The following is a 14,377-nucleotide window of genomic DNA, read 5'->3' on the forward strand; positions in this document are numbered from 1 at the left end:
TTAGTGAGCATGGTTTTTACACACATTAAATACAACCACATTACTGTTAAAGTGGGATTTAACCCAAATATATTAATTGCAAGTGAATCCATGGCAAGTGATTGGCTAGTGGTTTCCTGATACTATGGGCGGGGCTTGTGTTGCAATACCTCACTGAGCGATGTCACTGAGTTGTGTTAATGATTAAATAAACTCTCTGTGAATTTATTGTTGACATGTTTATTTATAATAATTGACCTTGAACTGTTGTTTGCATTTATGGAGTTGTAAATGTAAAGACTTATGGCACTCTTTGTGTGAGTGTGCACGCTTTGTGTTAGTAAGCACACTTTGTGTTAGTAAGCACGCTTTGTGTTAGTAAGCACACTTTGTGTTAGTGTGCACGCTTTGTGTTAGTAAGCACACTGGTGTTAGTAATCACACTGGTGTTAGTGTGCACGCTTTGTGTTAGTAAGCACACTTTGTGTTAGTAAGCACACTGGTGTTAGTGTGCATGCTTTGTGTTAGTAAGCACACTTTGTGTTAGTAAGCACACTGGTGTTAGTAAGCACACTTTGTGTTAGTAAGCACACTGGTGTTAGTGTGCATGCTTTGTGTTAGTAAGCACACTTTGTGTTAGTAAGCACACTGGTGTTAGTGTGCACACTTTGTGTTAGTAAGCACACTGGTGTTAGTAAGCATGCTTTGTGTTAGTAAGCACACTGGTGTTAGTAAGCACACTGGTGTTAGTAAGCACACTGGTGTTAGTAAGCATGCTTTGTGTTAGTAAGCACACTGGTGTTAGTAAGCATGCTTTGTGTTAGTAAGCACACTGGTGTTAGTAAGCACGCTTTGTGTTAGTAAGCACACTGGTGTTAGTAAGCACACAGGTGTTAGTAAGCACACTGGTGTTAGTAAGCATGCTTTGTGTTAGTAAGCACACTGGTGTTAGTAAGCATGCTTTGTGTTAGTAAGCACACTGGTGTTAGTAAGCACACTGGTGTTAGTAAGCACACTGGTGTTAGTAAGCATGCTTTGTGTTAGTAAGCACACTGGTGTTAGTAAGCATGCTTTGTGTTAGTAAGCACACTGGTGTTAGTGTGCACGCTTTGTGTTAGTAAGCATGCTTTGTGTTAGTAAGCACGCTTTGTGTTAGTAAGCACGCTTTGTGTTAGTAAGCACACTGGTGTTAGTAAGCACACAGGTGTTAGTAAGCACGCTGGTGTTAGTAAGCACGCTTTGTGTTAATAAGCACACTGGTGTTAGTAAGCACGCTTTGTGTTAGTAAGCACACTGCTGTATACATTTATACCTCCGTAAACTCAAAACATTTAAAGTCAATTCTTAACTCACTCACTGGTGTTTGGTTTGTGTGGCTTCAGGCTACGACGAGGTGGAGGACTTCCCCACTGTGCTCCTCCAGTACTTGACAGAGAGGCTGGATGCCAAACCTTCGTCAACCACGCCAGACTCAAACGGGGACCAACGCTTGACCGGCGACCTTGACTGTGATTTGTCTTCCAGAAAGAGGCTCAAACCTAACCTCGAAGCTAATACAGAAACGAGTGAAAGAGTCAATGGAGAAGATACGTTAAATCATATAAAGACGTTGGAATCCATTAATGGCATCCACCCCTTTTCCAGTTCTCTGTTTCGAGGGAAGGAGAGCTCAGTGTGTTCAAATCGGCAGCTAAGTGACGAGTTTAACAGACACACGAACGGCCACCATTGACAAAGGGCTTGGCAAGGGGAGACAACTTTGTTCCCACCTGGATATTAAGGGTCGACAGTATCAACAATGACCAAACTGCGTTGTCTGCATGTCCAGATAGCACTTGTCCTCATCATTACTCCAGTGCAATGTTTGAGCCCAGAATTAAACCACTACATTCTCAGTTTGACTGTATGTAGGTCTTTGATCAGCTTACTGTTTACAGAATGGTTACTTAATTCATAAATACTGTGATTATTTTATATTTCGGTGATTGGATATATTTTAGATACTTTAATGTTTGAAGGATGAGGATTAAGTTTTAAGCAAATATTGAATCAGTATTGATTTTTCGAAATGCTCTTTTAATCATTCAAATATGTCATTTTAAATGACATATTAGAAGGATTAAAAGAGCATTTGGGAATTTAGCAAACTTTTATATGGTATCCTGGCAACGGGTTTTTATCGAATTAACAGCATTATGGGAGAAAGGGGACCTCAACAAGGCAGAAAGCAGTCAATCGCTTCAGTTGTCACCTTGGTAACAGATGTATGAAAATTGTCCTATTAGTATATTAATCACTTCAAATTCGCTTGAATGGGTTATTGTAGTCTAATGTAATCTAATGTACTCTAATGTAGTCTGATGTAATCTCATGTTAAAGTTGTACCATGTTCACGCTTCATCTCAGATAATCCATATCACATGATCTATAGCTTGTATCTACGAATACATTGATATTAGAGGGATGCTAGTCTGTTGTTACAGGGGATAGTTGGCTGGAATGTCTTTGTTCATAGTGTCAAAAACAGAGCAACCCTTTTGGGGCAAACCTCCCCGTAGTATCACAGTCATAACTTAGAATATTTTCTATAAGCCTGGCCCAGTGGACTATTGTCAACCTTTTTCACTAGTCCTCAGAGCTTGTAGCTCTTTCTGCTTGAATGAGACACAAATGGTTTTTTCTATGTTTGCATTTGCTGTCAGTTTTATTCAGTTCTAATTTGTTGACAAATTGAAGCACTCTCTCCCTGATGACCTGCCTGACCCCCGTTCGGTCCTTGACCCCATTCTGTCCTTGACCCTGTTCTGTCCTTGATGACCTGTCCTTGACGACCTGTCCTTGACCCCCTTTTGTCCTTGACGACCTGTCCTTGACCCCCTTTTGTCCTTGACTGTTCTCTCCTTGGATTCTAGACAGCACTTCCCACGTCTCTGAACTCAAAGTTTTCGTATTGTCCACCAAAAATATGATCTGTGGTCATGTTTTGTTTGTTTCTTTGTTGTTTAACGCCGCAAGCAGCAATATTTCAGCTATATGACGGCAGTCTGTAAATGTGCCTCATGAGAGCACAACAACAATTATTAATTTCCTCCGTCAAAAATATCTTCTAGACAACAACTTTTCATTGGTCAATTTAAGATTATTCTCAGTTGTGGTGGCACATGGTTTTGTGTACAGTGCAAATCAGGTAAAGTTAAGCAACGTTTGTCATGGCGAGTCCTTGGAGAGGTGCACTGATCCATTGACCAGGGTAATAATAACGCATACATTGCATGGGAGTTATGGACTTAACAAGGAGATGATGATGATGATGATGATGATGATGATGATGATTATTATTATTATTGGCCATGTCAAACTACTATGATAGCCTCTCTGGTTAAAAAGCCTACCAAGGTTTAAAGAAATTCAAACTTGAACCGTAACATAAAGTCATAGGTTATACAATGATATTCCTCCTGGCCGTGAAGCATATGAAACATCTGTTTATATATACAAGGAGCATATGATACAAATATTTCAAAAGAAATTTGAAAATGTACTTTGTACCCTCATCTGTCAGTAAACAATATGTTGGTATTTGTGATAAGAGTAATCTGGGGTTGTTATGGATGGAGCATGACGACAAGTGTTGGTCTGATCCAGCTTAGGTACTAGAGTGATATACCCTCAGTGCGGACAGACAGATAGTCTTGTTACTGTTCTGTTAGGGGCAGTGGGGTGGCCACATGGTTGATGTGTTTGCTCCTCATGTCCAAGTCCTGGGTTTGATGCCTTGCATGGGTAAACTGTGTGAAGCCCATTCTTGGTGTCCCCAGTCTTGCAATATTGCTTAGAATTGCATAAACTTCATATTTGTATCATTTGTTTGATGACTATTATGTTTTTCTATAAAGATAGGTAAGACACTTGATTGTCTGAGAGTAATTGTGCACTGTGGATGGGGACGACTTCTAGGGTTGACATTTACTGGTTTGTAACGTGTCAGATCTACATGTCCTACGACCAACGCCTGGAAGCTTCATACCAAATATACATTGATATATATCAGCTTGTCGTTAGCCAATGAGAGACATGTACATACTGCTTGCTTGCTTCTGTAGGTGCCTACTGCATATTGTAGGTGTCTACTGTATATTAAGTCAACTATATCTACTGTACATAGGAAACAGGCCAGCTGTGTAGAAGTTGTAACTGAGGATTAAACCGTAATGGATTCACCAGTGTGGTTCCAGGGCTGGGGTCCGGGATGTGATTGTAACAGTGTATTTGGTTGTAAACTTGGTTGAACTAATTCCTGTTGCCGTTGAACGATTGTCACCAGCAGAGCCCGTCTGACAGGGGATTGTAAACATGTATTGTACATCTTCAAATGTTACAGTGTTACACATATATATGTCATTGCTTATAAATATATATATATGGCATAATTAAGGAAACAAGAATCAATGCTGAGCTGATGAAACCAGCTGGGAGGTTTCATGTGAACTACGTGTTTATATATCCCTGTACCCATGGGTGAAGCGAGTGTTTATCCCAGCCAGGCCTACTGCTTATGTGTATAACAATGTAGTATAATGTTCTACAATATGCTTCATCTGCTAGATAAATATCATGATAGCCTACATACTTTAATAACATAGCTTGCTTTGTCAGTCTCTGCTTCCTGATATCTCAGATAGGATTAATCTCTGTTGGATCATGACCTGATAATCATCTATACTGCTCAAAAGAAGTTAAAGAACACACGATTTTTCCATATTACTTTTGTTAATCTGTCAGGTCATGTCATGTAGGTTTAACTTCTATATAGGACAGAATTAAATTGTTTGATAGGCATTACTTTGAAGTTGATGGATGACATGATAGACACAATTTTATGGATAACAATTTTGACAACGGTATAAGGATCTATACCGAAACGTCGCTTTTCACAGTATTAAAGAAGTTGTTATCCATAAAAATTGTCTATCAGGACAGAATTGTTTGTTAGGGTGGACCATGACCAGATGATTGTGTGTCTTCTGTGTTTGTTTGTGAATTATCGTCTATGTCGGGGATATAGGATTGCTTGCTTACCTCACACACACGTAAGGGTATGGTCACAACAAAATAAAGATTTGTTTGTCAGACTTTAGGACCTGGCTAAAATGCGACAAAATTAGCTCCTGGTAAAAAATGGCTCCCTCCCAAGGTTCTGAGAGGGAAAGAAGCCTCCGAACTGCATGAAGCCTGGAGAGGAGATCATTGTACAAAAGTCTTGGCCAGTAAGTACAGTCCGTTTGACACCAAATGAGAACAATGAATTGCAAAATAACTCGAAATCCAGAAAAGTGTATGAAACATCAATACGGTACTTGACCATGAATACCCTGTACCCAACAAAATCTGAATTTTGTTTATTTTAAGACCCATGACGGATGAAGTTCTTTAAGAAACTATCATGTAATTTTGTATAGAAATGTGTACATGACACGTAGGGGGGACAAACCGTGGAAGGCACGTTGCAGTTATTTTGCAATTCATCGTTCTCATTTGGCGTCAAAATGGACTGTACCAGCATAATGTACATATATCTATGGGAGAAACAGTTGATGGATATTTCCAATCAGGAATTTGTCATAAACAAGAACATTGCGACCATTTGTCTTTGTACAACCAAACACTTGATAAACAGACAGATTAATTTGTTGTGGCCTGCATGGAGTCTTGAGGTCGTCTTCTGTAGGTAGTTTACTTTTACTGGCATGTGTTAGTGGTGTAATGAACACATCTCAACAAGCAATAAACACATAGAGTTATTTTTTCATCAGTGCACTTGCATGTTGTGGTGTGAAACGTGTGTCATGGTGAACCTACTGTCATAGTTGGCTAGTAAGTCCCATGTATGAATGTGTTCCATTGCAAGGTTCACAGTTGATTTTAAGTTCTATTTATTGCAGTGATTGACATGTTTATCAGTTGATTCCTTGATTCTTCTCTTTGATTGCCAGGACAATTTACCCATTTTACTTTAGCTTCTCTTTGTATGCAGACTATCTTCGAATATCGTGTCATACGGAATTCAGCTGTGTAGATGAATAGGCTGTCTATTGATAAACGTCACAGTTAGAATTACTATTTTATTAGTGTGTATGTTTCTGAATCAGGGTAATTGAAAATGTTTGGGACCAACAACTGCGACATATCCAGACATCTACGCTTGACATGTCATCAGATTGTGACAAGAGCCAGGTTAAGTGATCCAGACATTTGTACTGTATGGGTAACCAAGTCAGCAAGCCTGACCACCCGGTCCGAATATTAGTCGCCTGTTACGACAAGTATAGTTGCCTCTTCCAGCAAGCATGGGTTGCTGAAGACCTATTCTACCCCAGATCTTTATGGATTGTGTCTGGTTTGAGTGTGAATTGTGTGAGGCTTGTGGCACAAGCTACACAACGTACTGATACCTTGAAAGTGCCCCTATTGTACATGCCACCCCTCGTAACTATCACGGATCCGTTACAGGGCTCCCCCAGTGTAGTCATCTTCATTGTACTGTTATTCCGTCTTCGGCAGTTGCAACTTCAGGGAACCACTTGTGTTACCCAAATAATAACAGTAGCTGCGAAATGTTCACCTTTATTTGTTTAAGAAACTGTACATTGGTGAAAGGAGTAGTAAATGTGAACATGGTAATGTAGGTCTCATTTGATGAAACTTAGAACACAGTATTTCATGTATGAAGATATTTCACTCCTAGAGAGTATGACGACACGGTTGAACACAGTTCTATGCAGTGCAGACTTTGTGTGAGAAACTTTTAACTAGTGAAACAAATTAATGTATGTGTGAAGTGTGCACCAGATATGCAGTAATCGATGAGATTGGCTCCCTCTGCCTGTTCACTATCACCATTATTGATACATCTGATAAACTTGTGTATTAATAAGAATAATATCCTAATGAACGAGTGTATTAATAAGAATAATATCCTAATGAACGAGTGTATTAATAAGAATTATATCCTAATGTACTAGTGTATTAATATAAAAATTATATCGTTATGAACTAGTGTATTAATAAGAATAAGATCCCAATGATGAACTGGTGTATTATAAGACCAATGTCCCAATGATGAAGCGTGAAGAATATCCTAATGAGCACATTTCTGATTTTAGTTAGTATATCATTCGACATGTGACTTGGTTCAATCCAATTACCTAATGACTCGGATTACTGTGTTTTGTGTACTATATGAAATAGGTATGTAGATATGTATGCACGGTTGCTGCTTTTAAAAAATGCACAATGTACAGAGTATAAGAGAGGCATCGTTGGTATCAGTGTTGAACTAGACAGCGGTTTATACAATCATTCAAATCACTTACGCTGAATCATGTCTGTCACCTCTATTAAGCATTCCTCTATTCAATGTCTTAGGCTTTCATTTTTAAACATTAATTGTTGAATTTTCTGTATCTTTGTCACTGGCATTTTACTGCTTTGTTCATTGATTTTAAAGTTATTTTATTGCAACTTTGTGTTTTCAAATGATATAATATAAGTATTTATATCTATGTTAATTTTGTGTAATGATGCATTTGATACTATATTCCTGTTTCATACTTCTCATGCATTGCCTTGGCATAGTAAAATTTTGTTTTTTAATGAAACAAGACTCTGAGTTATTTATTGTAAAAGTACACACGAAGCATGACAACACGAAGCATGACAACACGAAGCATGACAACACTGGGCAAGAGTTCTGTTCCATCCTCAAACCAATGTCCCGAGGCTCAAACAGGCATACCAAGAAAGCTGCAGTCAAATGCTGCAGAACTCTTCTTTCTACATACTAACATACACACTTTTTACACATATTTCATCCAGAGAAGGGACATTTTTACATGTTTGATGAGCATGTCCGAAAACCTCTCCACATGTTGACATCTTTGATGGCCATTTAGGCTCTGAGCAGATCACAGAACTGTTCCACATCTTTGATGAAAATCTAGGCTCTGAGCAGATCACAGAACTGTTCTACATGTTTGATGGCAATCTAGGCTCTGAGCAAATCACAGAACTGTTCCACATCTTTGATGACAATCTAGGCTCTGAGCAGATCACAGAACTGTTCCACATGTTTGATGGCAATCTAGGCTCTGAGCAGATCACAGAACTGTTCCACATGTTTGATGACAATCTAGGCTCTGAGCAGATCACAGAACTGTTCCACATGTTTGACGGCAATCTAGGCTCTGAGCAGATCACAGAACTGTTCCACATCTTTGATGGCCATCTAGGCTCTGAACAGATCACAGAATGGTTCCACATCTTTGACGGCAATCTAGGCTCTGAGCAGATCACAGAACTGTTCCACATGTTTGATGGCCATCTAGGCTCTGAGGAGATCACAGAACTGTTCCACATCTTTGATGGCCATCTAGGCTCTGAGTAGATCACAGAACTGTTCCACATCTTTAATGGCAATCTAGACTCTGAGCAGATCACAGAACTTTTCCACATGTTCGATGGCAATCTAGGCTCTGAGTAGATCACAGAACTGTTCCACATCTTTGATGACAATCTAGGCTCTGAGCAGATCACAGAACTGTTCCACATCTTTGATGACCATCTAGGCTCTGAGCAGATCACAGAACTGTTCCACATCTTTAATGGCCATCTAGGCTCTGAGCAGATCACAGAATGGTTCCACATGTTTGATGGCAATCTAGGCTCTGAGCAGATCACAGAACTGTTCCACGTGTTTGATGGCCATCTAGGCTCTGAGGAGAGATCACAGAACTGTTCCACATCTTTGATGGCCATCTAGGCACTGAGTAGATCACAGAACTGTTCCACATGTTTGATGGCAATCTAGGCTCTGAGTAGATCACAGAACTGTTCTACATGTTTGATGGCAATCTAGACTCTGAGCAGATCACAGAACTGTTCTACATGTTTGATGGCAATCTAGGCTCTGAGTAGATCACAGAACTGTTCCACATGTTCGATGGCAATCTAAGCTCTGAGTAGATCACAGAACTGTTCCACATGCTTGATGGCCGTCTAGGGTCTGAGTAGATCACAGAACTGTTCCACATGTTCGATGGCAATCTAGGCTCTGAGTAAATCACAGAACTGTTCCACATGCTTGATGGCCGTCTAAGCTGTGAGTAGATCACAGAACTGTTCTACATGTTCGATGGCAATCTAGGCTCTGAGTAAATCACAGAACTGTTCCACATGCATGATGGCCGTCTAGGGTCTGAGTAGATCACAGAACTGTTCCACATATTTGATGGCAATGTAGGCTCTGAGTAGATCACAGAACCGTTCTACATGTTCGATGGCAATCTAGGCTCTGAGTAAATCACAGAACTGTTCCACATGCTTGATTGCCGTCTAGGCTCTGAGTAGATCACAGAACTGTTCCACATGCTTGATGGCCGTCTAGGCTCTGAGTAGATCACAGAACTGTTCTACATGTTCGATGGCAATCTAGGCTCTGAGTAAATCACAGAACTGTTCCACATGCTTGATGGCCGTCTAAGCTCTGAGTAGATCACAGAACTGTTCCACATGCTTGATGGCCGTCTAGGCTCTGAGTAGATCACAGAACTGTTCTACATGTTTGATGGCAATCTAGGCTCTGAGTAGATCACAGAACTGTTCCACATGCTTGATGGCAATCTAGGCTCTGAGTAGATCACAGAACTGTTCCACATGCTTGATGGCCGTCTAGGCTCTGAGTAGATCACAGAACTGTTCTACATGTTTGATGGCAATCCCAGGCTGGACAGGGTGTCTGTACGTACACAGCAGAACGCCGTGAGGAAGGTTGCTGATGATCAGGCCCTCTGTATTCCCCGGTGAGGTGGCATAGACACTGTTGCAGAAAGAGAGAAGATCTGGAAGCATTTGTCATTCATGCTTTTACCGCAGTTATTATTCAAAATACATTCCTTAAATGTTGAAATTACTGCCTTCAGTTTTCAAAAAAATGTTTTGGTATCCGTGTAACTTTTGAGGAAATTGCAACAGTAGACACTCCCCGACTAACAACATGTGGCTAAGTTACTCCCACCATACCTGCAACAGTCGACACCTGGCTACAGTACTCCCACCATACCTGCAATAGTTGACACCTGGCTACAGTACTCCCCCCATACCTAAAACAGTCGACACTTGGATACAGTACTCCCACCATACTTGCAACAGTCGACACCTGGCTACAGTACTCCCACCATACCTGCAACAGTCGACACTTGGCTACAGTACTCCCACCATACCTGCACCTGTCGACCCCTGGCTACAGTACTCCCACCATACCTGCAACAGTCGACACCTGGCTACAGTACTCCCACCATACCTGCAACAGTCGACACCTGGCTACAGTACTCCCACCATACCTAAAACAGTCGACACCTGGCTACAGTACTCCAACCACACCTGCACCAGTCGACCCCTGGCTACAGTACTCCAACCATACCTGCAACAGTCGACACCTGGCTACAGTACTCCAACCACACCTGCACCAGTCGACACCTGGCTACAGTACTCCAACCATACCTGCACCAGTCGACACCTGGCTACAGTACTCCAACCATACCTGCACCAGTCGACACCTGGCTACAGTACTCCCACCATACCTGCAACAGTCGACACCTGGCTACAGTACTCCAATCATACCTGCACCAGTCGACACCTGGCTACAGTACTCCCACCATACCTGCAACAGTCGACACCTGGCTACAGTACTCCAATCATACCTGCAACAGTCGACACCTGGCTACAGTACTCCAATCATACCTGCAACAGTCGACACCTGGCTACAGTACTCCCACCATACCTGCAACAGTCGACACCTGGCTACAGTACTCCAATCATACCTGCAACAGTCGACACCTGGCTACAGTACTCCAATCATACCTGCAACAGTCGACACCTGGCTACAGTACTCCCACCATACCTGCAACAGTCGACACCTGGCTACAGTACTCCAATCATACCTGCAACAGTCGACACCTGGCTACAGTACTCCCACCATACCTGCAACAGTTGACACCTGGCTACAGTACTCCCACCATACCTGCAACATTCGACACCTGGCTATGGTACTCCCACGATACCAACAATGTGTTCACCTGCAGTAAGTCTTCTGGTACACTTTAAACTCCATTGTCTTCCCACCCCTTGTTGAGATCGTGAACCCGGCCTCGAGGATGCCCTCTGTGTGCTGGCTAGATGGAGAGCGAAACACGGGCAGAAACTGCTGAAGATCGGCCTGCAAATGAAACACTATAGTAGCGGCGCCAACAAATTTTAATAAGTATGATCACTGTTAGATTAAAGAAAACAGTGTTATCACTATCCTCCGGCATGGGGCACATTAGAATATTGTTTGTTTATATAGTAGTGAATATTAACTATAAAAAAGTCATATAAAGCCTTAAAAAGAGATAGCCACTAAAGCTGCTTTATTTCATCAGAAATGAAGAAACACAAAAGGCCCCTTCTATGAACAAAATAACTCGGTCTTGAAAAGTATCTCTTAGATAAGCTAACTTCAGTTGTTTTTTGCCCCATTGCGCACACGATGCACCAAGTGAAATAATCAAGGGCCAGAACTCTGTAAACAAAAAATTTATAGGACCAATTTTCGAACTCTTGATAAGTATCTCTTTGATAAATATGCAAACTTTAATTTGAGTAACTTCAGCAGTTTCTCTGAAAACTTGTCCTTATTGCACGCAGTATGCTTTTAGTTGCAAAGCATGGAGCTAGGGCCATAACTCTCCAAAAAGTTAATGGGGGGACACATTTTCAAACTCGGTCTTGACAAGTATCTCTTAGATAAGCATGCAAACTTTCATTCATGCAACTTCGGTAGTTCCTGAGAAAACTTGTCCCAAATGCACCCACTATGCACTAAGCACAAAGCAAGGGCCATAACTCTGTAAAAAATGAATTTACGACACCAATGTTGGAACTCCTGTGAGGTCATGACCAGTAAAATCAGTGTGCAACATTTCATTTCTCTGACTTAAATAGCTTTTTTTTAGAAGTGGACGGACATACTCCATTCCTATATCCCCCTTCCCACTTCGAGGATGGGGGTAATCCCTCTCCCCACTTCGAGGATGGGGGTAATCCCTCTCCCCACTTCGAGGATGGGGGTAATAATGGCTGGTTCATTTGTTGTCTGCAATATTCTACCTGCATGTATATAACAGCCACCCCTACATATCCCAGTCATTCATACAATTTATAAAGAACAAAGTCTCTATAACATCCTCAGCCTGATACTGTACAAAGTTTCATGGAGAAGTACATCACAGAACTGAGGTAAAGTTGTTATTCTTGCTTCCATTCAGTTCTATCATATCATGAATTCACACATCTGTTATGAAATGTGAAACAATGACACAGTGTTGTCTGTCTTTCAGAGAAAAAAACCCAAGATCTACTGAAGGAACTGGAATGATTGTGTTCAATGCTACAGCAAGTGAATGAAATCAGAAAACGCACAAGTACCATAATTCTAATTGATAAGTGTATAACATTTTGCACCTTGTGGAGAAATTTATCCATTAGCATCGAAATAAATTATCAATATCCCACAAATCTGCAGCCATACAAAAAAAAACTGTTCGATGTCACTTGTCTTTGTAAAATTCTATAAGTAAAGACCAAATCAGCATTAATTTGGGGCTCTCAACCTGTGTTTGTTTCTCGACTGATCAAGTTAATTCAAATGCTTCACATAGGTGACAAGTCTGATTCAATTGGCCAACTATTATCCATGTTTGTTCAACATATCCATTGCATTATATAACAAAGAAAACACAATCCACAGAGTATCAGTTAAGAAGTGTGAGCCAGTCAGGAGATGAGTACAAGCCAGAGCCGAGTGCTTCTGTACAGGAGAAATGGTGGAGGGGTCCCGACCATCGTGGGGCTGAGACCGCTGTGTGGAACAGTCTCCACTCCTCATGTGGCATGCAACACACAGTGCGACTGGGGATCTATTTTGCCCACGGGCCTCCCTACCTCAGCAACAAGACATTGATAACAACACTAGAACACTCCTGATAGAAGCTACCTGTTCCAGAGCGTCCAGGTCCCCGTGCGTGTAGATGGGCACTCCATGTTGGGCTGAGAGACATACTCCACTCACTATGCCAGCACTCAGGAGGTTACCTGCAGCATGTGACATAGGCATCAATTATAGTCATTAGAAATATATACACACAAACTGGTAGCTGGAAATGTCTTGCTTAATTGCATTTTCACATCTTTCTTCATAGTTGAAAATGATTGTTTTCTTGCGATCATATATATATGATCGTATGGCTGTGAGTGTGACATATTGTCCTGTGGCAAAGAAAGGGTTAACAGGCAGGCACATTCAGACTGAAATTCTTGTATGTTGTGAAGGAAAATACAACGATGAGGACCTGTTGCCATGAAGACAAGACAACAGAGCATTTTATAACCCTTTCTCAACTATCCATTTGTTTAACGTTTTAATCATGTTTATTTGTACACATGGATCTAAGTATTCAGCCTAGAATTATCCAGGGTTAACTTCCTGATTGTTGAAAATACATACTCTTGACGAAGGCGTCCCAAGTTGGCACGGGGCTCGTCTCAGATGCCATGGCGTCACTAGATTCAGGACTTCACCTGGTTGACTCCGCCATGACCATATATGAAGACTGAAAGTGACAGAGAATTTGATAATATAACCAACATTGTGTTGTGTCTGGAGTCGTTCCAAGTTATTAAAACGTTATTTAAATTCTAACAAATGTTATATTTGGGATGACACTTTCTGAGTAAAGTACAGATTCTCGTACGAGTATATCGTCGTATATCCCAAATATAACATTTGTTACATTTGACCACTTTCTAAATGGCATTGTGTGTTCATTTAAAGTCTATGTTGGACAGAACTCCACTGATGAATTGACAACCCTGACAATTAATTCAAATTTCTGGAATAAACGCACTTATTACTTCTCTGCAACCTTTAAACACAGTTCACTTACAACGATGTGAGAGTGTTGATTCAGAAGTTAGCTCAAGCTCCTCACAGCGATAGCCCGTTTGCGGAGCTCTCTATACCATACCGGGGTGTAACGAAAGTGTCACGCGCTGGGAAGGAGCTTGTTACCTGAATAATGGGACGCAACTCTTAATAAACATATTTGTCGTTATCGCAGTAATGGTACCGGTATAATTTTTTATTGTTTGTTCGAAACCCTCAGTCGTCAAGCGATCAGATAGTTGTATTTATTTTGAGAGTTTTATTAGTTTTAGATTTTTACTGAATTAAATATTCAGTTAAGTATTTTATAAACATTATATACTTCACACTTCAGCTCTCCTAATTCTCTGTTTCAGCTTA

At 40.9% G+C, this 14,377-nt stretch overlaps 2 protein-coding genes across 3 annotated transcripts in view; one reads left to right on the plus strand and one right to left on the minus strand.

The window, feature by feature from the left end:
- The window catches only part of LOC124140664 (inositol-tetrakisphosphate 1-kinase-like), a 55,189-nt gene extending 48,110 nt beyond the window's left edge, over nt 1-7,079 (plus strand). Inside the window, exon 10 of the mRNA XM_046508349.2 lies at nt 1,362-7,079. Coding sequence (XP_046364305.1) covers nt 1,362-1,711 — 350 coding nt within the window. The 3' untranslated portion in view covers nt 1,712-7,079. The remainder of the gene's footprint in view (nt 1-1,361) is intronic.
- Nucleotides 6,592-14,138, minus strand: LOC124140665. 2 transcript variants are annotated; one of them, XM_048384885.1, is made up of 5 exons: nt 14,019-14,138; nt 13,580-13,685; nt 13,070-13,167; nt 11,112-11,251; nt 6,592-9,853 (listed from the first exon to the last, which is right to left on the minus strand). In XM_048384885.1, exons 2-5 carry the CDS (start codon nt 13,626-13,628, stop codon nt 9,706-9,708), a joined length of 435 nt encoding a protein of 144 aa, XP_048240842.1. In that variant the 5' UTR covers nt 13,629-13,685; nt 14,019-14,138; the 3' UTR covers nt 6,592-9,705. The 2 variants fall into 2 exon arrangements, with proteins under 2 accessions (XP_048240842.1, XP_048240841.1); XM_048384884.1 differs by having other exon boundaries at nt 9,712-9,875.
- Nucleotides 14,139-14,377: the final 239 nt, after the last annotated feature.

This window comes from Haliotis rufescens, unplaced genomic scaffold (genome assembly GCF_023055435.1).
Source record: "Haliotis rufescens isolate VD_foot unplaced genomic scaffold, xgHalRufe1.0.p SCAF_51, whole genome shotgun sequence".
NCBI classification, from domain to species: Eukaryota; Metazoa; Mollusca; class Gastropoda; order Lepetellida; family Haliotidae; genus Haliotis; species Haliotis rufescens.

Bases quoted from the DNA above. Each gene is read 5' to 3' on its own strand.
- LOC124140665 (XM_048384884.1), bottom strand. From the start codon at position 13,628: ATGGCATCTGAGACGAGCCCCGTGCCAACTTGGGACGCCTTCGTCAAG. The intron at 13,168-13,579 runs GTATGTATTTTC...CACATGCTGCAG, and splicing joins TTGGGACGCCTTCGTCAAGA to GTAACCTCCTGAGTGCTGGC. The intron at 11,252-13,069 runs GTAGCTTCTATC...TTTCATTTGCAG, and splicing joins ACCTGGACGCTCTGGAACAG to GCCGATCTTCAGCAGTTTCT.